General features: G+C 43.9%; 1 protein-coding gene across 13 annotated transcripts in view; it reads left to right on the top strand.

Annotated features, from left to right (window-relative positions):
- Window positions 1–23,158, top strand: part of Usp40 (ubiquitin specific peptidase 40) — an 82,619-nt gene extending 59,461 nt beyond the window's left edge. For 7 of the 13 annotated variants that reach the window (XM_036172802.1, XM_036172803.1, XM_036172801.1 and 4 more), the window contains 13 exons: window positions 722–810; window positions 1,919–2,005; window positions 3,904–3,940; window positions 6,598–6,662; window positions 8,488–8,562; window positions 10,829–10,952; window positions 14,427–14,521; window positions 16,205–16,323; window positions 16,998–17,063; window positions 18,345–18,555; window positions 18,676–18,771; window positions 20,090–20,184; window positions 21,748–23,158. In XM_036172802.1, coding sequence (XP_036028695.1) covers window positions 722–810; window positions 1,919–2,005; window positions 3,904–3,940; window positions 6,598–6,662; window positions 8,488–8,562; window positions 10,829–10,952; window positions 14,427–14,521; window positions 16,205–16,323; window positions 16,998–17,063; window positions 18,345–18,555; window positions 18,676–18,771; window positions 20,090–20,184; window positions 21,748–21,859 — 1,271 coding nt within the window. In that variant the 3' untranslated portion in view covers window positions 21,860–23,158. Of the gene's footprint in view, window positions 1–721; window positions 811–1,918; window positions 2,006–3,903; window positions 3,941–4,399; window positions 4,485–6,597; window positions 6,663–8,487; window positions 8,563–9,504; window positions 10,953–14,426; window positions 14,522–14,620; window positions 14,661–16,204; window positions 16,324–16,997; window positions 17,064–18,238; window positions 18,556–18,675; window positions 18,772–20,089; window positions 20,185–21,747 lie in introns of those variants that run through there. The other 6 variants (XM_036172812.1, XM_036172806.1, XM_036172807.1 and 3 more) reach the window with 6 other exon arrangements.
- Window positions 23,159–23,408: the final 250 nt, after the last annotated feature.

Below are 23,408 nucleotides of genomic sequence, written 5' to 3'. Positions count from 1 at the left end.
GTCATCTAAGGCTCTTCATAACTTGACTTCTTAGTCTCTGCTGGTTCAGTCCATTGTGACACCAATTATGAATAGTCTTTGTTTCCTGACACCCCTTGTCATCAGAACCTGATTCATCCTAGATGATCTAATGACTGATGGTGCTCACTCTAACAACTCTAAATGTGGATGAAGCCAGTCCATCGTGCAGACTTTTTAATGCGTGTAAACAGGTCAAGTTATGTTAAGTATGAATCATGTTTCTTAGCATTGTGGTACAAGATAATGAGACTGCTGTAGAAATGTGGAAACTAAACATAGCCCCTGTATATGTGATACTTTCACATGAAGCACAATTCACCTTTTTCTCCCAATAATCTATTCTTTAGAGTGTGTATAAAAAATCTAGCTGGGTGGTGGTGGCGCATGCCTTTAATCCCAGCACTCGGGAGGCAGAGCCAGGCGGATCTCTGTGAGTTTGAGGCCTGTCTGGGCTACAGAGTGAGTTCCAGGAAAGGTGCAAAGCTACACAGAGAAACCCTGTCTCAAAAAAAAAAAAAAAATCTAGTAATGGTGTGGTGATACTGGCTGGAACTAAGGGCCTTGCCCAGGATAAGTACAGATTCTCCTACTAAGCTACAGCGCAGCCGTGATCCTCTTAAGTTTTCAAAGAAAATAATGTCATTTTGCTAAGAGAGGTAGAAATTCAAAATATTCACCTTATTATCAAATTTCCTCATAGTACCAGATGCTTGGACTTTGGAGGAAGCAGAGGTGAAGATGGGGAGTTCCTTGGGACTTTGTCTGGGAAAAGCACCAACTTCCTCTCAGGTACAGTAAAGCCCAGCAGAAGAGAGCTTGCCCTTTCTTGCTAAAAAGTCTTTATTTTGTTACTGATACATTTAATGCTCCAGGAGTGCTGTTTTTCTGTAAAAAGTTACTTTTAAATTTCCTTTAAAATTTTATATTATTAGACTGTGTATATATTTTCCTGTTGGAACAAAAAATACTATTCCAAAGGATATTTCTGAGGTTCCTTTTGTGGTTGGGGGGACTGTGTAAGGTTGAGTGGCCACCAGTTTGAACAAGGAGATGTTATATAAACACTGACTGGGCTTAAGTGAGTTTTGCCGGGATGTGTGATAGCTGTATACCGACTTCCCTCACCCTTGTCCTCTTCAGCAGCCCACAAAGTGGACCCCTTGCCAGAAACTGCCTAGATAAAGAGCTGTTATTGCCATAGCTTCATTACTACCTGAATCAGGGCAGCCTGGACTTTGATCCTGTTCCCTGTGGCTCCTGGATCCATCTAATTACTTTCCCAATCCCTGTCCTTCAGTCTGCTTTCCTTGGAATGATAGCAAGTATCAGGCATGCCAAGCTGTGACAAGTGAGGTAGATTAAAATGATGGGGACATTTGTTAGGCGTCCTGTGCTCATGAGTACCATTATATTTTTGCTTTCAAAAAAGTGAAATTGTTACTTAAATGATAACATGAAATTATTCAATATGATCTTATTTTCACAAAATTTGGTGCTTGTTTTGTCTGCCTGACTGCATGTTTTTGCAACATCAGGTTAAAACTTGGGCCTTAAGAATGCTGGGCAAGCACTCTGCTCCCACCACTGAGCTTTGTATTAATGCTCTATGGACATTTAGCTCTACTTGTTTGGAAATAAATCATAGGCATGGGCGGTGGTAGTGCACGCCTTTAATCCCAGCACTCGGGAGGCAGAGCCAGGCAGATCTCTGTGAGTTCAAGGACAGCCTGGTCTCCAAATCGAGTTCCAGGAAAAGCACAAAGCTACACAGAGAAACCCTGTCTTGAAAAACCAATAAATGAATGAATGAATGAATGAATGAATGAATGAATAAATAATGGGCTGTAAGATATTTCAATTCAGAGAAATTATTTTCACACTTCTGTCTTGCTCATAGCTGTTCCTGTTTTTTGCTTTGGCAAGTGACATTCATCCTGGGGCAGAGATGGAAGTCATTGTAGAAGAAACACTCTCTGTGAGAGATGTGAGTAATGACTTTGGGCTTGGGGGCCATGCTGTCCTAAGCCAGGATCTGGAAGTCGTAAGCTGAAGGCTTACACAGTATACTTCCAGGATTTGATTGTGCTCGTTAAAGGGCAATTCAGAAGGCTGGTGAGCCAACTGGAACTTTTAAATAAAGTTGTTGTTGTTATTATTATTATTATTATTATTATTATTATTATTGTAAGATTATTGCTTTTCTGATTATCAGCAATACTATAGAAGTTTGAGCTATGCAGACAGGATGGCACCCCCTGCATTCCCAGCACTTGGAAGGTGTAAGAGGCATCTTCATCTATATGGGAGTTCCAGGCCAGCCTGAGTGACAGAAAACTGTTTCGGAACAGCAAGAAATTAATTTAAAAGAAAATATTAAAATCCTTCATTGTTTCTTATCCCACTACTATTAACATTTTAATATATTTCCTACTTAATATACATAAAAATATCACACAGCAGGGTTGACTGTTTTTGTATGTTTCAGTGTATTGAGAAAACAAGTGAAGACTTATGTTGTCATTAAGAAGGGGTTTTCAGTAAACTGGGAGAGTGAATGGACTGCATCTGTTTTCTCTTAAAACATACATATATATATATATGGATGCTTTCCTTCTCTACCACAGTTTACAATCCCTGAGCAGCTCGGTAGCAGCAAGCAGCCCCACCACCCAGGGCATAGCTGCTAGGCTTAGCTACTGGGTTCTAGGAGGAGGACCAGGGCGTCCTGTAGTGAGTGCTGTTCTCTGTCTAGGACAGGAAAGTGTATGCCAAGCTGCAACGTCGTCTTCACAAAAGACAGTGAAGCGACTGTAGAGACTGAGGTGCACTTACCAAAGTGGGGCGATTGAACTTCAGGAAGAAGAGCTGAAGTCCTATGGAAGGAAGGTTACAAAATTTCAGAAGGGTGTTTGAAGGGAAAAAATTAAACATGGTGTGCTATAATCCAGACACTCAGGAGGCTGAAGTGGAAGTATTACAAGTCTGAGCAGCCTGAGCTACATAGTGAGGGCCAGGCTAGACAGGGCTACACAAGCAAGAACTTGCTACCTATATAGGTACCTGGAGTCCACAAATATGCCCTCATCCACCTGCTTACATAATGCAAACTCTACAAGAGAATAACTGGTTGCCTGGCCTGTAGTAGATGCTCGGGGCCCAAGAGCCAGACATGTGTTCTACTTTTCTTCTTAAACTAGACCTCAAGTCACTGACAGACGGTGAGAAGCTGGTTTTGCTTCTCTTTGCTCTTAAGTAATTTCACCCCAACTTTGATCTGTTGATGAGTTTGGTTTAGGAATGTTTTTCCTGAGGAAGTTGGGTGTTGTTAATTATGCTTTTGTTTTCTAAGTGTCTGGTGTTTTACACTGTGCTGTGAGGTCACAACTTCCACAGTTCTTTCCTGTGAGTTTGTATGGGATTTCCGGGTGTTAGTTCAGGCTGGAGGATTCCTAAGAGGTTGTGTATATGAAACTTGGTCATGTGTACCCTGTTTGTCCTTTTAAGAAGTCAGCAAATTAAATGTCTGGTTTGGTCTGTGTTGCTGGTTATTTAACCCTTAGTGACTGAAATTACAAGTGTGTGCCACCCACAGGGCCTCGTATTGTTAACAGAACTCTAAACTAAGCCCTGGTTGCAAGTGGCAGGGACTCTGTTTCTCTATCTAGATTGGCCTACCTTGTCCCTAGAGGAGAGCTAGCTTGTGAAAAATCAAGGTTTTGTGTGTCTTTATCCAAGAACAATGAAGTAGATAATCAGACTTTAATTAGTCCTGGGCTTAGAATCCAGGTGTCTCCTCACACTATGTAGATCAGAATCAGAAAACTAACACTGAGGGTAATTTTTTTTTTTTTTTTTTTTTTTTTTTTTTTTTTTTTTTTACAGTGTTTAAAGATAATGCTGGAGAAATCAGGTCAGCGAGGTAAGCTATTTACCCTGATAATATAATTTTATCCACATGCTTTAAAACAGTTATCTGGAAGCTTCTTGATGAATTCTCAAGCTTTCTTCCTTCTGTGGGAGTTATGGAAAAATATTTTACAGAGTGTGAGGAAAAAATAATAGCTTAAATCTTGTGAATACATAAAAATTCTTCTGGTTCTTATTTGCATACTAAAAATAATGGCAAATTAGTGCTAAGTAAAGATAACTAACATTGGATCCAGCAAAGATGTAACAGAAAGAAAGCTAAGGTTTCTACCACCTGAAACTGTTCTGGCAGGTGTTTTACTGATTTTTTTAAAAATCACAGTAATTCAAAATTTAATTACACCCTGTTTATTTCAGTATTTTGTGTTGTAAATTAGAAAATATAATGCAAATAAAGAAGATACATTGAGGATAATTGAATGTGCTTCCCACCCAGAACTGTGTCAGTGAGCTTAGCAGAGCACCATACTGACCTGTTAGAGTGCTCTCCTGTTCTCAAGCCTTTGTCTCAGGAGGGAAGTTAATATACTCTCAAGGCAAGGCACTCCTGCAGTGTATGTATATGCAGTGTATGTGTATACATGCAGTGTATGTGTATGCATGCAGTATATGTGTATGCATGCAGTATATGTGTATGCATGCAGTATGTATGCGTGTAGTATGTGCGTGCGTGTGCAGTGTGTGTGTGTGCATGTACAGTGTGTGTGCATGCAGTGTGCATGCATGCAGTGTGTGCATGCAGTGTGTTGTGCATGCAGTGGGTGTGGGTGTGTGTGCACGCAGTGTGTGTGGGTGTGCATGCAGTGGGTGTGTGTACGTGCAGTGGGTGTGGGTATGGGTGCAGTGTGTGTGCATGCAGTGTGTGGGTGTGCATGCAGTGTGTGTGGGTGTGCATGCAGTGTGTGGGTGTGCATGCAGTGTATATGCAGTGTATATGCAGTGCTTTGTTCATCCTCAGCAGCAGCCCTCCAGCATAAGGATCTCCACCTAGTTCCAGTTTGTGAGGAGGAAGCTTCAAACAGGCTTCAAACAGCTAGAAGACATTCCCAGACAGCCAATGGGGGGCATTTCTCTGCTCTCAGAACCCAGCTTCTTGTCATTGTGCAGTACAGTGAAGAGATGGTGTTCACTTGTAACTCATTAGTGACTTTTTTTTTTTTTTAGACAGGATTTCTCTGTATAGCCCTGGCTGTCCTGGAACTCACTCTGTATGTAGCCCAGGTTGGCCTCAAACTCACAGAGTTCTGCCTGCCTCTGCCTCCTAAGTGCTGGGATTAAAGGCCTGTGCTACTATTGTGAAACTCGTTAGCGATTTTTTAAAAGATACTTAGATTAATTTTAAAAGTTAGTATAAGGGCCCAGGGTGCTGCCCCATCCCCATAATCCCAGCCTTTGAAGGCAGAGGAGAGAAGATCAAAAGTTGTATGGCATACACCTTTAGCCCCAGCACTGAAGAAGCATAGGCAGGCAGATCTCTGCAAGTCCCAGGCCAGCCTAGTCTACAGAGTAAGTTCCAGGATAGCCAGGGATGTGTAGAGAGACCCTGACTCAAAAAAACAAAAAACAAAACAAACAAAAACAAAAACAGTTCTAAGCTAGACTGGCAGCATAGCAAAGCCCTGTCTCAAAAAAAAAAAAAAAAAAAAAACAATATCTGATGACATATCTCAGTGGTGGAGTACTTCCCTAGCATGTTCAAAGCCCTTGATTTGATCCTCTACAGCCTCCTGCCCCCCCAGCCCCTAAGAAAAAGAATAAGGAAACAAGAAGGAAGTTAGTTGACAAATCTTAACTGTGTTTAAACCAGTACTAACAGCTAGTCAGGTTCTTACAAAAAAGGGGTACTGTGGAGAGTCAAACCTTGGACTTTCCTATTTATCTAGAGGTAAATAGGAAGTAATACCCTCTGCCTGTTAGGTGTATTTACTTATCAACATTGCTAGTCCTTTCACAATCAGGGTTTTACCTTCCGCCATTCAACATGTTTCCCACAGAGGGACAGTTTTAAAGGAAGTGTCATTTCCCCAGTGCAGCTAGTCTACTGAAAACGGAGCTCTAGTCAGGTTGTATTAACATTTGTAGATACTCACATGCCCTTGATGGACATGCCTAGGATTAACTGCTGAGTAGGTGGGGATAGTTTCCTGTACACCTTAGAAATTTCCCAGCTGTGACAGCAACATCAAATTCAACTTGCTAAGGATTTCAGAAGAGGTTCCATACTTGGCAGGGGCAGAGAGAAAGAAAGCGAGAACTGATATGTGATCTAGTATACATGTATTCGTAAGGCACAAAGGAAACGCCACCACATGGCAGCAAGTGCACTCTGCCCAGTGTTCTTACAGTTTACTGTGTGTCTGACTGTAGGAGGGCTCAGGAGCTTGCACTTGGCAGCTCAGTGTTACTCCTGAACATATCCCCAGTAAGTATGTGGCTTTGATTTTTACAAGTTCCTGCTGGGAGGAAAGCAAACTAGAGCTGAAGGAACAACTTAGTATTTTTCATATTGTGGAGAACATAATTTCAGCACAAATGACCCTGTGACTGGATGGGGCTGCACTGGCTGCCTTTTTTCTCTAGAAGCTGTTCCTGCATACCCTTACAGCTTTTCCTCTAGAGTTCTTCATCTTGCTGCCGATTCCCTCCTAGGAGAGCAGTGGCACTTGAGGAAGATGGATTGGTGCTATGAAGCCGGGGAGCCTTTGTGTGAAGAAGTAAGATCCTCCTTTCTCCTCATGTTCAAAACACTTGATTTTTATATTGTGTGTGTGACGGGGAGCTGGGACATGCCACATGTGCCACAGCAGGCCTTAGAGGCCAAAGGACAACTTCATGCAGTCACTTCTTTCCTTCTATCTTATATGGGTTCCAAGTTCACCTGGCTTGGGTGGCAATTTCCCTTACCCATTGAACCATCTTGCTAGCCCACTTTTTCTACAATTTGCTTTTTAAAATGGTTAAGCTTATTTCATATTTTCATACATAATTCCTTCTTCCCTTATAGGAAGCAATTCTAAAGAAAGCTTTTATTCTTTAGAATACAAAAAAAATCTGTGGATGTGTCTATCTATGTTCACTTTTTCCAACTGGTTTTCTAATAAATGACAAGTCTGGGCTAGGTAAAAGCATTTCTGTCATGAGTGATGATTCCCTCTGATGAGCAGGCATGCCTGAGGAGTAGTAGTTCACAGTGAGAACTTCAGAGAGCAAATGGTATGCGGATGTGGGAAAGCCTTTGAAGACACTCAGAAATTCCACCCCCCCACATACTTTAATTTCAGAATTTCTCTGTAAATAAATACTCCTACCAACCAGCCACATAGTCCAGCAGCAGGAAGAATTATGTTTAGGTAGTTGGAATCCAATTAGTTCATTTGTTGGTCTTAAATTGCATTAGACCTCCTCACCCACATTCTTAGCAGGTGGCCAAATGAAGCTCTACCTTAGATAGCTGGGTCAGCACTTCCCCTCTTCCCGCGAACTTCCTGCTGTCTTGTGGTCGGCACAGCTCTGTGTGCCTTCCCACTGTCTAGGAATCAGCAGTGGTTCACAGCAGAACACTTTCAAACAGGCATACCAGGGCTTCCACTGGGATACCCTTTCCCGGTCAGTAAAGTCCACTGAGTCTTGGTGGTATTGGATGACAGAGGAAGAAATGGCCTCAGAGAATCCTGAAGTCCTAAAATTAGGTAGCCTCTTCACTTGTCTGTTGTTCTCCAAAGGCAGTGTATTACTGCATACCCCAGGCTGGCCTCGAACGCCTACCCTCCTGCCTCTGCCTACCAAGTGCTGGGCTTACAGGCGTCCACCATCATGCCTGGACGTCTCCTTCATAATCCGTTCCCCAATCAGTGTCAAACAACTTATCTCAAAGTAAATACACTGCCTTCAAAGCAGTGCCTTCCAAGCTTTACAGTCTTCCCCATCCTCATCTTCTTACTGTCTCCCTCCTTCTCTGACTTAGTCCAGGCCTTCAAAGGTTGCCGGCCTTTCTAGACTCTCCTTGACCCTTTGCACTGCCAGACTGTCCCTTGAGCCTTTCCCCTCTTAACTAAGTTACTTCAGCGGCTTCCCTGCCACCAGGTGTTCCTCTGCAGCATCGTCCACAGTGGCCAAACTGTCTTAGTGGCTGTTTGTACCCACACCTCAGCCAGTGTCCATTCTTGTACTCACTGCCAGCGCTTGCCACCTGGTGCTGTCTACTCCGATCCTTCCCCTCTCTCGGCTCTTAACCAAAATAGGCTGCTGTGTCACCCCAGACTTTGCCTCTGTTCTTTTTTTTTTCACCACAGAATTCCTTTTCTTCTTTGCTCTTACTTTCCAAGTGCAGCCCTTTCCCCCAGAAGGTCCGTGTGGTCTGCGCCACATTTGATACATAATGCTGCTATGACATGTCGTCTGTTTCATCTCTTGTCTTCGGGTCTGCTTCATTGTCTGTTTCTTGAGACAGTGCTGGAAGCATGAGACTTTAAAAGACCCAGTGGTCTCGTTGTTCCTTTCAGAAGTCGTAAGTGACGAAAAGGATTTCTGTGTTCCCAGGACGCAACACTGAAAGAGCTCATGATATGTTCTGGGGACACTTTGCTTTTAACTGAAGGAAAACTTCCTCCTCCGGTAAGACATTGTTTCTAAATAGCATTTCATAAGTAATGGTTACTGTTTTCCGATTACTGTGATGATGGGGAAATGAGAAAATATAGCAGTCATAAAAAAACATAGACAACTTGGCCAAAATCTTACCAGTCAGGCAAATTTCCTTCCTAACTTCTAGATAAAATAGCTATATGTAAAATAAAATTAAAATCATTATCTATTAAAATGTCTGTATACAATTAAGTTTAAATTATATGTTAAATTAATTATATAGAGAATTTTATTTCCTCCATTTTTATGTTTAACTTATTTTTTAGAGGGAGTCTCCCTATATACCTTTGGCTGTCCTGAAGCTAGCTGTGAAGACCAGGCTGGCCTTGAACACAAGGAGACCCACCAGACTCTGCCTCCTGAGTACTGGGATTAAAGGCGTGTCTACCATACCAGGCTTTATAGTTACTATCAAAAGTTACCTTATCAAAAGTCCAGAAATTATCATTACATCCAAACTAGTCATTCTCTGCTTCTTAATTTCTTATATTCCCAGTGTTACAAATTCAGCTTGTTTTTAAGTTTTGCTTTTTTTATTTATTTTTATTTTTGCCTTTATGTTTTTCTGTGTACCGTGTGTGTACTTGGTGCCCACAGAGACCAGAAGAGAGCTCCAGATCCCCTGGAACTGGAGTTATAGTTGTGAGCTGCTGTGTAGGTCCTGACACTGGTCTTCTGAAAAGGCACTGAGCCATCTTCCCAGCCCTTAATTTTGTTCTTATATTTAGTACTGAAACTCTCTAAGGTAGGATTATTAAATCAAAGGTATGCATGTTTTAAAAAGACTTTTTTGCTCTGTATTGCCGAATTGTTTTTCTGACACATTCCGGTTGGGGATTTAGCTCAGTGGTAGAGTGCTTGCCTAACAAGCACAAGGCCCTGGGTTCAGTCCTCAGCTCCGAAAAAAAAAAAAAAAAAAAAAAAAAAAAAAAGGTATGTACCACTGACACATTCCAAATGACAGTCCTCTGAGAAAGTAAAAAGGCCCACTTTGCTGCCCCCACACGTGTTGTGATTTTTATTTGTTTTTACAAGCATTGCATATCACTGCTTTTAAGACCAGTGTTTATTCATCTCTAAAGCAAAAAGGTAAAAATAAAAATGTTCAAATTCCAATACCCAGATAAATGACATTCACTTATTAGAACATTCAAACAGCATAGAAAGCCGTTGTCAAATGATGAAAATGAAAAGCAGGAGTCACAGCCATGTCTTTCCCCTTGTTTCCTGTGTGTCCTTCTAAGAAAATGGACTGTAGCCAAGCATTAGAGTCCCGTGAGGGTGAAGCAGGGGGATGGTGAGAAGAAAATAAAGGGGCTTCAAATGTGCATATTTGTAAGCTGCGAGTTAATGTCCCTTTGCACTGTCCACTGCAGGGCCATATCTCTTCATTAGTGTTCTGTCTTTAAATTCACTTAACCATGTCTTGAGGATCACATATCAAATCTGTTCTTTTCTTTTTCATCATTTCATAGACTGTTATTTGACTTTGCACAAGGATCTTTAAAGTGAATGTTTGAATAGATCTATGATATAAAATTCCAAATACCTAAAATGTTGAACCAAGAAAAGTTGGAATGTCTCCTCTTCCCAGCCCTCACCATCCCAGTCCTCCACATAGGCATCCAATTTTTTCTGTAGCCTGCAGAGGGTTTACACTTTGGTGTGTGTACACTCAGGTATGTGTCCTATATGTATACAGTGTACATGTATGTACATGCATGTGCATATTTTCCCATTGCACAAATGATTATATGCTACAAACCATATTTTGCATATAGTCCATGCTAATTTTGAATTCATGGCAGTCCTGCCCCAGCTTCCCAAGTGGTGGGATTAAAGGCAGGAGCCACCTTGCCTGACTTTCACCTAGTTTTCTCATTTGTATTTTGTCTCTAAGTGTGTGTACATATGAAGTTTCTCACTCTTAGCATGGTAGTCACTTTGTGAAAGTACTTATGTTGTGTGTGCTGGGGATGGAAGGGAGGACCTTGCCTGTGCTAGTGTCTCACTCTGCCACTGCACTACATCCCTAGACCTATAATTTATTTGGCCAGTCTCTTCTCAAAAGAACGTTGTAGAAATGTACATATGAAGGCTGGAGAGTTGACTCAGAAATCAGCATGTACTGCTTTTACAGAGGACCCAAGTTTGGTTCCCAGCACAACAGCCTGTAACTCTCTAGCAGTGAAAGTGAAGACTTGAAGACTCAGTCTTAAAACACTCTGTTCTTCAGGGTTTCTTGAAGGTGCCCATCTGGTGGTACCAGCCTGCAAGACTGTCAGGACACTGGGAGAGTCGGGACCACTCCAATTGTGCCTCTCCTCAAGGTAGCAGCTGGGGATCTGCTCCCACCCAAGGTAAGAACAGTGCCCTGGGAGTCAGCTGCAGTACTTACATAAAGAATGCCAGGTTGCGGGGCTGGAGCAGTGCCTTAGCAGTTAAGAGCACTTGTTGCTCTTTCAGAGGACCTGGGTTCAGTTCCCAGCACCCACATGGTGGCTCACAACCATCTGTAACTCCTCTCCACCGTATCCAACACCCTCTTCTTGACCACCTCCTCCTCAGGCACTGCCTGCACATGTGCACAGACTACTTGTAGGCAAAACACCCATACACATAAAGTAAAAGTTTAGATATACGTGTGTGTGTGTGTGTGTGTGTCTGTGTGTCTGTGTGTCTGTGTGTCTGTGTGTGTGTGTGTGTGTGTGTGTGTGTGTGTGTGTGTGTATGGTGCACAAATCTTAAAAGGTCTTATTAATAAACACAAACACAGAGCCAGATGTTGGGGTGAATGCTGAAAGATCAGAGAAACAGAACAAACCACATCCAGCCCCCACCTTGTCAACTTCTCAGCTGATCCTGTTTCCTCAAGCTGGAAGCCTCTGAGTCCTCATCTGAATGGATCTCAGCTGAACTGCTGCTAAAAGCCTAAGAGCTTAAGCCTCTAGTTCCTGGTTCTCACGCCTTATATACTTTTCTGCTTCCTGCCATCACTTCCTGGGATTAAAGGCGTGTGTTTTTTCCAAGCAGAACATTAGATCTCAAGTCCTGGGATTAAAGGTGTACACCACCATGCCTGGCTTCTATGTCTGTCTAGTGGCTGTTCTGTTCTCTGACCCCAGAAAAGTTTATTAGGGTACACAATATATTGGGGGACACTATCACCACATTTCCCCTTTTTTTGTCTAAAATAATAAAAGAAGTTTATGACTAATATAAGATAAACTATATCCAATAAGTATATACAATATATACAGTCAAGAATTGCATTAACAATGTCTAGTCCACTAACATTTGACAGATTCAGACAAAAAAACTCCATTATATGTATTAACAATGTCCTCTCTATTAATATTTGACAAAATCAGACAAAAATTTCATTATTTATCATTTTTAAAACAAGTAGATTTAATAATCTACCTTTTATCATATGTATATATGGCAAGTTGAAAATCAAAAACTAGTCATTCCTTTATAATAATATCTTCCAAACTAACGTCCATTTTTAAGCAGTGCTTTGTGAGCTCTGGGAAGTGCTGTGATCTTAGCAATTGCCCTAGTTTGCTTTCTGTTGTTATGGTAAAACACCTTGACCAAAAGGAACTTGGGAAGGAAAAGTCAATACGCCTCATAGTTCACATGATTATCCATCACTGAGAGAAGTCAGGATAGGAGCTCTAGCAGGAACCTGGAGTAAGAACTGAAGCAGAGACCATGGAGGAAATCTGCTTACTGACTTGCTTTTCAGGCTCACATTCAGATTACTTCTTGCAGAACTATCTGCCCAGTAGCAGGGGTAGCACTGCCCACAGTGGGCTGGGCTCACCCACATCAAGCAATAAAATGTCCCACATGCTTGCTTGCCTACGGGCAATCTGATGGAGACATTTTTCTCAATTGAGTTTACCTTTTCCCAGATGACACTGGTTTGTATCAAGTTGACCAAAATATGAACTAGCATGAAGATCTTGAGTATTACTAATGCCTGGTACTTTTTCAAAGACCTTTTATGTGGCAGTTCTCAAGGGCCTCAGGGCAACAGTCCCACTTACTATCATGGGCCTACATAATTGTGGCTTCACCATTCCCCTGACTACAAAGGTAAGAGCCAGAGCTGGAGCCCAGACACATCCTGCGTAGTTTCCTGCCTTTCGGAGTCTTTACCAAAGCACCTAGGGGCTGCTTCTTGGGTGTCATACAGCTGACTTGTTTGAAATACAGGCAGCAGAAACTTGCTGTCGAATTCAGACTGCAACTCATGCATCACGGTGGACACACCCCCAGCAGGAAGGGAACTGCCTTTGCAGAGTCCCACTTCACTACAGCAAGTGTGCTTCATGTCTAGAGGTGTGAGTAAAGGGAATGCATGTGTTTTAGCAGGCCCAACGCTTTAGGGATATGGTGTGGTTACTGTATCTTTTACTTAACCTTGAGCTGTTTTGGTGCTTTGAAGAACAAATGGTATTTGTTCTTGTTTTAAACCTCCATAAGAAAATCAATGTAAATAAGTCAAATTCTTCTCTAAGTGTCAGCTGTGGCATTTGCAGAGAATTATTCTGATTAGATTGTATGAGTTCATTGTCAATAGTTCTGAAGATATCTAGGTGCTAGAAATCATGATTACATATAGAGAGGGGACAGGTTTAGAAAGCATATTCAACCTGTTTCTCCTAGAAAGTCAAGAGAAGGATTCACCTTGGATAGTGCTTCTGTGTCACAGTGGGAACTCTTTTCATTTAGAATTTGAGTGTTTGGGGACATAAGAACACTGGTAAGCTGGTAGTAGTAGATGCACTTGTCCTCCCCATTCTCAGAAGACTGAAGCAGAAAGATGAAGAGTTCAAGGCCAGCCAAACAACTTACTAAAACCCACTTCAGGAAGAGAACTTCATTTAATTATGTAGAATCAACCTGCAATTTCTTAATATGTGTTAGCAGGGTGCTCCACAGTAATCAAGAAATGTAATTTTTAAAAAATGAGTGTGGATATCCTGAACTTAAGTTTTAGCTATTAATTTTCCATGAGAGAACATTTGACATGTTCCCCCATTGTGTGTGTGTGTGTGTGTGTGTGTGTGTGTGTGTGTGTGTTTTCTTGGAGCATATGTGAAAGTTGTAGGTCAACTTTGTGGAGTTGGTTCCTCTTTCCACCTTTACATGGACTTAGGAACTTGAACTCAGGTCACCTGGTTTTCGCAGAAAGGACCATAATCTGCTGTGCCACTTCACCGCCATCATGTTTCCGGGTTTTCAGATAGGGTAGCCCTGACTGGCCCAGTCAGTAGATCAAAGTGACCAGACATCAGTGATCTTCCTCTACCTGCCTTCAAATACTGGATCTGTGTGCTCGCCACCCAGGCATTGTCTTTTGGTTTGGGTTTTATTTTTAAGCATACATAGATCCTCTTGTTAAGATTTGCTTCATTCCATGAATATTTACTGAGCCTTTACTGTATAGCATTCAGCATAGCAGACACTGGTAGACAAAAGCCATAACTGCCTGCCTCCTCTTGAAAATCTTGCTCATAAATATGCACACACACAGGGAAACACAGGAAAAGGTCAGGTAAGTGTTCTGAGAAAGAAAAAAAATGTAGAGTATCTGGCCTACAGTCTTCTGTGAGGCAGGAAGGAATCGGGAAAGCAGCCAGCAGGGAGACAGCATTAAGTGTAAGCCGAGCAGCTGAATGGCCAACAGTGAAGTCATAAGCAGATGCAAAGGAATCAGGTGAGAGGTTCAGACAGCACTCTGGTGAGCCTGTTTACAGTCTTGAGAAACATGACGTAAGTAAGGCTAGGTTCTTCCCAAACATGCATCTGTCCTTTTGAAGGTGCTCCTGGCCCTGAGCCTGCAGATGTTACCCTCCTCTACTTGGGAGATGTGGAGATCTCAGAAGAGGCCACATTGGTGGAACTGAAGTCAAAGGTCAGGCCCCTTCCTGAAGCATTCTTTGGTGTTGATACGGCTTCTTCCAGGGAGATATTAATTAATGTATTCTTCTATTTCCTCTTCCCCCAATTACAGTCTGTCCTGATATGGCATGTGTTATATGCCATGGTCAGGGGTAAGTATCAGCAGGCAGCCCACGCTCAGCATAGACAATGTGGTATCTATCTGTTGGTGCCATTGCTCTGTAACCACTCACCAGTCCTCACAGGCATGCTGGGCTTGTGTTTGGATCTGTCCTCAGCGACTTGGGGCTTATATTCATTTTGACTTTTTAGGAAACATGGCTTCTTGAACCACATGTAAAGCATTCCCTTTAGCTGTTCATTGATATTGTTTGTACATTGTGACCCTCTTGTTAAATGTCATTAGTTCCGAGCTGTGTGGTATGGGTTTCCCTTAGTCAGCTGAGAGCTGACTATATGAGGATGCTGACCTGGACGTGTGTTGTCTGTGTGTCACTTTGTCACCGTGCAAATGGGAAGGCTGGGTCTCACACAGTGCTGAGACAGCAGCTTGTGCTGTCAGACTGCCCTGAACACTGCTTCTGCTACTACAGAGACAGACACAGTGCCTAGTGTGACCTGCAGTGGGCATCTTTTGTGTCCCCCAGGAAATGAAATAACCCTCCTTGAGAAAAGCAATGGCTCCATTTCCATGAAAACAAGTGAGAAGACCTTTTTATTCCTGGTACTCAATTGAAAGATTAAAGATGGCCATTTTTAGGCAAAAAACTAATGCACAATGGCTGTTTTCCATGCTTTACCCCCCCATGTGAAAGGCGCTTGACGTTTTCTGCCCCTATGGAATTAGATCACACAGTTTGGGCCTGCCTGTTAGAGTCAAAGTCTTTTAACTAGTTCAAAACCAAAAGTTCGGTAACCGAAGAGCAGATGTGTTTGCATACTTGTGTTCATGTAGATGAACAAGCAGGCTCTGTGTGTGTAAGTCACACCCATATAGAATTGATCCTTAAGTGGCTTTGTAAAAACATGACTAAGAAGTTTTTCAATTTGAGTGCAATGACGCACGCCTTTAATTCTAGCACTTGGGAAGCAGAGGCAGGTGGATCTCTGTGAGTTCATGGTCAGCCTGATCTATACAGTGAATGCTAGGACAGCTGGGACTACATAGAGAGACCCTGTCTCAAAACAACAAACAGCAACAACAAACAATTTCAGCCAGGAGTGCTAGTACATACCTGTAGTTACTTAAGAGGCTAGGCAGGAAGATTATCCAAACTGGGTTGCAGAGCAGAAGCCTGTCTCAAATTTTAAAAATAATAAAATATTTTGTAACGTGGATTTAGAAACAGAAAGCTCATTTTTCTGGTCTGTTTCAGTGAAAGGAATATAAAAAGTACTAGGATATTCTTCATTTATGACAGATATTTCTGTAATGTTAGGGGGTTTTTGAGGCAGGATATGATAAATCCCAGGCTGACCTGGAATACAAACATGTAGCCAAGGATGACCTTGAACTTCTAATCCTCCTGGAGACCTCTTAAGGTTGTGGTTGTGGGCATGTCCTACCACACCAGACTCTTGTGGTTTCTAATAGATTTATTGACACTCTGACACTGAAGTGCTCGTCCCTTGGAGTTATGTAGTGTTTCATTCAGATGCTTAGGAGTGCTTTTAAAATCAGAGTTTCTTTTTCTAGGCCATGGCCTTGACCTCTGTCTCAGAGCTTGCAGTCCGGTCTACAGCCCTGCTTAGAGTTTGGACAGTGGAGAACAAACGCCCTAGCAGGCTCTTGCGCATTGACTGGCGGCAGCTCAAGTACGTGTCTCAATGGGTTCCTGGCCACCTTCCTGCTGCCACTGTAGGGGTTAGGGGGCAAGCAGGGTCTATGAGGGAAGCTGTGCCATGAGCCAGATTATCCCAGAAAACCCATCCCTAAGAACTTATAGTTGGATAAGCTGCTTGTCCCAAGTTAACTCTGGGATAATTATCAGCCTCCATGGTAAGGTCAGACATAGCATTGTGCATTGTCTCTGTACCCTAAAGACCACAAGACCATAACTTAAAGGATTTCAAGAAATAGAGCTCTCTGATATTCAGGGCACACACATGACCAGCTGCTCCACCTCTAGAACCCTGGTGGGAATGTTTGGAGCATTTAATTTTAGTTTCCTTTAGCAAAAGCAGCCCTAACATGTTCTTTCATGTCTGCCCAATTATCAACCAAAAAGCACCCAGCCAACGTTGGCCAAAGGGGTGTTTGATTGGCATCTGGCTGTCTTCCCAGAGCTGGGTCTCCATGCGCAGTGAGGAACGACCCAGTGTCCTCGAGGCAGCCACCACAGTGTAGATGCTCCTGCTTTCTGAAAGCCTGGCTCCTCAACTGCAGCATGCAGACAGCACCCCCTTTGTTCAGGAAAGGGTTAGAATTGGGGCCTGGGGCGCAGAGAAAAACCTAGTGACTTACTCAGTTGCTCTGTTTCGATACCCAGGGAGTACAGACTGGGCCGGAGAACAGAGCTCTGCTTAGAGCTTCTTCAAAAAGAGGAGGACTTGGGGTAAGGAAGCCTGATGCACACCTCCCACAGGATGGCAGTTTCCCTGAAAGTATAGGGGTTGATCAGAAGTGTGGTTTTCTCACTGCTTCTGAACAGTCCAACAACTCCGACTGTAACAGGGTGTGGCTGAAGCAGGAGTACCACAGGTTCAATGCCAGCCTAGACTGCGTAGCAAGAACCTGCCTCAAAAAACTCTAGATTGGGTTCTAGAGATCTGTGTGGCTTCCTTATAACTCACTTTGGTGTTAAGAGCAGCGAGTGTTAGTTTTTCTGTCATCCCCAAGTAATTACTAAGCTCTTGGCAACCGGAGGCATTAAGGGATGCACCCCTACAACTCTCCCCAGGGAGGGTATATGATTTAGAGCGGCTCCCGTCACTCTGCCCTACTGACACACGGCGTGCTGAGTGATGCATTTGCAGGTGTCTGTCTCCTGGTCTGTTATAGAAGTGCTGTGAGAGCAAACTGTTCATTTTTCATTGCTGTAGCCCCAAGACCTGCAGTAGTATGTGTGATGTAGTGATTATTTATATACTGAAGAAGTACCCCAAAGTCATCTAAACTCAGAGCATTTTGTGCTTTTTGCACATGGGGAAAATGTTTAGAAGATCAGTGAGCACTGTCTTCCTTCCCCCATTGCAGTGAGATTGCTCTTACGGTCAGCCTGTTCTGAAAGTGTCCTTCCCTCCAGGCCTGGCCTTCCCTCAACCCCAGTCTCTTTCTAAGAGTACATGTGTGGACAGGGAGTTTAGGGACCAATTCATGTGAACACTTTGAATCTCTTAAATGCTTTCATCTCCTTGAAAATGAGGTCATGGTGGTTTCTGGTCCCATAAGCAGAGCTCATGAGTATTGATTTCACCTTCAAACCCACCTTGAATTTATCATTTAGATGCCTCCTGAATTGGCAAATGAAAACAGGTCATCTTGTTTATGACTTTTCCAGTACTGTAATTACTACTAAGCCTTTTTCCAACAAGCTTATAAACCTGTATTTTATGAGCATGGGTGATGTGTGTATTTCTCATGTTTCTCCAGAAGTTTCTTAGTAGACAGTCTGATTGGTTTGAACCAGTCTTTATCTAGAGTGACCATACTCTGACAATGTCTTTCACAGTAGTGGTAGCCTTGTGCCGCACAGCTGTTTTCCATGTGCCCCTTGTCACTCTGCTGCAGGACCACTGTCCTGCTGTACACCTGAGGTGGGGAGCCTTGTCCATGATGCCCTGCAGCATCCATCTTTTCTGTCCTATTGCCTGGTGCCCACTTTGCTCTCCTGCAGCCCTCGGGATGTGCTGCTGAGGACACAGCTACGCATCCCTGGTGAGAGAGCCTACACCCTGGCCATGGACCTGGTATGGGACACCACCCGAGGATGGACTGCTGGCTCCTTGAGGCAGAGAGTGGCTGATTTCTATTCTCTCCCTGTGGAGAAGATTGAAATTGCCAAATACTTTCCTGAAAAGTTTGAGTGGCTTCCAATATCTAGCTGGGTGAGTTGGGCTTTCTCAGAGAAAGCAGAGCTGGTTGACTTGACATTAGAACCAAGTTTTTCACAGCGGTAGAAAGTCCAGTGAAAACTTCGAAGCTGAATTTTATTGATTTTCCAATAGAATCAGCAAGTTGCCAAAAGGAAAAAGAAGAAAAACCAAGATACTTTGCAAGGGGGACCATATTACTTGAAAGATGGAGACACTATTGGCATTAAGGTGGGTTAAAAGTGAATTTACCAGGTTGGGGATTTAGCTCAGTGGTAGAGCGCTTGCCTAGCAAACGCAAGGCCCTGGGTTCGATCCTCAAAAACAAAAGTGAATTTACCATGTTGAAGCACAAAGATCAAATATTTTGTAGAGAAACTTAGCAGATAATCTTGTTTTATACAAATTGTTTCAAAGAATGAATGAGAAAGAGGGGAAAGACAGCTAATTCATTGTGAGGGAGGCAGAGCCTTGAGCCACCCTGCCAAGGACAGTATCAAAGGACTCAGGCCAACTTGCTCAGGACCCTTGTCCTAGATCCTCTGTCTGCCTCTGATAAAATGCCCTGATAAAAGCAACTTGGAGAGAAAGGGCTTATTGGAGCTCACAGGACCAGGATAGAGCCTATCATGGTGAAGTCCCAGGGACAAGGGCCTGAGAAACCTTGTCACATCACAACCAGAGTCAGGAACGGAGATGAGTGCATGCTTGCTGCCCAGTTTCTCCATCTTACAGTCCAGGACCCTGTGTCCAGAGAGTGATGCCACTTGGAGTAGGTGGGTCTTCCCAGCTCAGTTCAGGCAGTCAAGACATCCCACAGGCAGGCCCCTCTCCCAGGTGATTCTAGATTCTGTCAAGTGGACAGGTAATACGAACCATCACACCCAATAAACATAAAAATCTAACTGTACATTAAATAGTGGCAAACAGCCAGGCATGGTGCCTTTACCAGTAATCACAGCACTTGGGAGTTGGAGGCAGGAGGATTGTAAGTTTCAGGCCAGTCTAGACTTAAAGTTTATTTTATTCATTTGTGTGTATGTATAGCTATGCATGCCTGTGCATGCACAGAGGCCAGGAGAGGACGCTGGGTATCCTTCGCTAGCACTTTGCTGAACCTGGAACTAGACTTGGTGGCCAGCAAGCCCTGATGGTCCTCCTGTCTTCACCTCTGTAGTGCAGAGGTGGCCAGCATGAGTAGATATGCCTGACTTTTCCCACATAGTTGCTGGAGATTTGAATTCAGGTTCTCAGACTTGAACAGCAAGTCCTTAACTGCTAAGCCATCCTCCCGGCCATAGGAAGGGTAGAACAGACTCTACAAAGTTGTCTTCTGATCTCCACACATGTTGTGGCATGCTCATGATATGTGCATGTACCCCCTCCCCCACCTCCCTACACACACACCACATGCAAATAAATATAAATACTGACTGAAAAAAAAAAATCAGTTAAGTCTGAGTATCTTGTCAGTTTGAATAGTTTACTACAAGCCTGTTGTAAATGTAGGCCAGACTGAAAATTTGGTCTTTATTGTTTTGAAATGTAGAATCTCCTGTTTGATGACGATGATGACTTCAGCACAATCAGAGATGACATTGGGAAGGAAAACCAGAAGCAGCTGGCTTTGGAGAAAAAGAAAAGGTAACTCTGAGGCTTGGCCACTAGGACTGAAAGCTGGCATTCTTGCTACCCTTTCAGACTTCTCATCTGATCTTCTGCAGGGCCCTAGTTGTCACCCAACAGTGTTCCAGGTCAGGCCCTGTCATGATCATCCCCATGAAGAGCTGGAACATTGTGTATTGCTGCTACTCCTGTGTTCAGCCAGGCATACCCCCTCTGCATGCGACTGGAATGGTTGTGTCCTTACCAGCCAGCACTGCTTCCCACTTTTTTCCATATTATTTTTTGAGACTTAATGTTATTATAGGCTTCCAGATTCAAAAGCCACCAATGGGGCTCATTAAAGGCTCACCTTTATAAAGGACCAGGATCACTGTTCCCTACACACCCTCTCCGAGAGCCCATCACAAATGGTGGTAGTGTGGCACTCTGCTGCCACACACGGGTGAAGCTCAGTGACTGGCGGCCCAGATGCTGGTTAGTCTATAGAGCGTGTCTCTGTGAGTGTGATGGCTAGGTCAAAAGCTAGGACTACTAGTATAAACATACCTGCTAGTAGAGAGGCCAACAAGCTAATAAAAACAAAGAATTTGAGCAGACAATTCACAGAAGGGAAATGCAGACAGCTTGTCAGCATACAGAAAATGCTCAACTAAGTTCATTCATCAACAGAACGTCAATTCAAACTACTACACATTCACTAGGACTGCTGAAATGATGCCACCTTGGTAAGAAGACAGTGCCTGGGACAGTGGCCCAGCTGGCAGGTTATAGAGGTGGAACAACATTTTGGAGGTGCTTCACACTACTGAGTACACACCTGTTACACAGCAGTACCCTCAGAAACTACTTTTAGCAGATACAGTAGAAAGTGCACAATAACCTGAGCTCAGCCTTCGAATGAGTCTGTCATAGAAGTCGTCTGCAGGGGGCACTGTGCAGTGTGAATGCCAGACCAGCAGCCACAGTGCCATGATTGTGTTGGAGTCACAGTGAAGACTGGTCTGCTAAGTGGTGAGTGAGAGTGGGGGTTACTTGGGGACAGAGACTGAGGAAGCAAACTGGAGCTGACTGAACTGTCACATAGGTGTGTGGCTATGATCTGGGTACACTGTGAATGTTAACTCTCAGTTTAAAATGTGAAGGAGAGAAGGGCTACACTGTTGAATGTGCAGCCCGGATGTGGGGAACCCTCTTCTTACAGGGATGGCATGAGAGTGAACTGGAGCCCTCAGATGGGCAGTTTGAAAACATGTGCCCAACTTGCAAACCCTATTCCGCATTGAGCCCTAGTATCAGGCATGCACTTGGGAGCCATTCTAAGTACCTTTGGTGCAGGGCCTGGAGAGATGGCTCTTGTTCCTTTTGCAGAGAGAAGACCTAGCTTCAGTTCCTAGCACCCACATGGTGGCTCAGACCATGTATAACTCCTGTTCCAGGATATTTAATGCCCTCTTCTGACCTCCACAGGCACCAGGCATGCAGGCAACACACACATACACATGAAAGTAAATCTTAAAAAAGAAAAAACTAAATAGGCCCCTCACCCATGCCTGTGTATCAGTGCCATCCTGTCTCCCACAGCCGAGAAGCCCTGCGTGCACAGAACAGCAACGTGTTCTCCAGTGCAGAGATGCGCACTCGGCCCCGGGGACCAGAAGCTTCTCTGTCCATCCATGTTGCCAGCTTCAGATAGCCCCTGCAGCCGTATGTACTGTGTTCCAGATAGAACCACCCACCAGTCCTGTGACCGCTGCCTTGTGGGTTTATGGTGGACAAGCTGGTTGCCTCCATAGCCAATGATACCAAGTCTTCAGCTTTGTGACAAAGGGATGACACTTCTCAGGCCAAGCAGGTACACCTGATCACCAGCTCTGCAACACAGCAGCCGCAGAGCTGAGCAGACCCAGACACTGTGCCAATCAGCACAGACCTCCCAAGCCTGGCCCCAGCAGCCTCTTTCCATAAAGTGTGCTCCTGGACAGTGGCAAGTTATTCAAAGAGGACAAATGTGATAGGTAAGACACACGGTCAGTTGCTTACACTGCTGAGGTGACCAGTTAGTCATCTAAAGCTGAAACTGCAAGGAAAGGGTATGTGTGTCCCGAGTTCATTCCCGGTTCCAGCCCTCACTTACAGCACGTGCCTCTTCTTGGGACAAGTTCAAGGTAGGACTCTAAGACAGCTCACAGGCTGATGTTCCCTTGGTGTGATGTTGACCATCTATAGCCTGGCAAGAGGCAGGAAATCACAGAAGCCTAGCACAACAAATTCAGGTTCCCAGTTGTCCTGGGCAGCCTGACCTTTTCCTTCCCAGTGAGCACACATAACTAGCTGATTTAAGAGATTTGGTATTTATTCACTGTAACTAATACACTATCAAAACAGTATCTATTACTGAACTGGCAGGTTTGGGACCCTGGACCGACTTAGTCTAAGACAGCACTCCTAAGAGAAGTTGTCAGGTCTCAGTTTCTCATCAGCTCTTACATGTCTTCATGTAACAGAACTAAGGCAGGGAGAGACAGGGCAAAGTAACTCTGGCCTGTGCTTCAGCTGCCTCCTGCTGGCTAAAGCTTCTCACACTCTGGTATTGCTATGCTGACTTCTCTGTGCAGCTGACACTCAGCAGGTAATCCTGTTCTTCCTTTGTCTTCTCAACACCATTTTGCCAGTTGGTGTCATTTTAGGTGACTGTTTCTGTTGAAGCACATGGATCTTAAGATGTTGGATTTGGACTAGTGAGTGATCTTTAGGTCTGTCCTTATAGCTACACACCAAGGGGTTCCAGGAGACCCACACAGTAAATATTACTTGACTACAACTGAGTCCTCTGGTTAGTGGCTATGTTTCTTGTACTGTAACTGACATGGCTCCTCACCCCAGCTTCTGGCAACAGTACTGATGGACAAGCTGAGACACTGCTTTTAGAAGACGTGCCTCACCGGGAGGTGGTGGCGCACGCCTTTAATCCCAGCACTCGGGTGGCAGAGCCAGGTGGATCTCTGTGAGTTCAAGGCCAGCCTGGTTTACAGAGCTAGTCCAGGACAGCCAGAGCTACACAGAGAAATCCTGTCTTGAAAAACCAAAAAAAAAAAAAGACGTGCCTCAAGTGCTGGCTGGTTGCAGCCCAAGCCTGTTGACAGGCCTTTCTACTTGGTTGGTTTTTGTTTGTTTTGTTTTTTTAATTGGGAGATAGAACAGACTAAACAGAGCGCGCGGGGGGGGGGGGGGGGGGGGGGGCA

This window comes from Onychomys torridus, chromosome 23 (assembly GCF_903995425.1).
Source record: "Onychomys torridus chromosome 23, mOncTor1.1, whole genome shotgun sequence".
NCBI lineage: Eukaryota > Metazoa > Chordata > Mammalia > Rodentia > Cricetidae > Onychomys > Onychomys torridus.
This window is presented reverse-complemented; position numbering and strand designations above follow the sequence as displayed.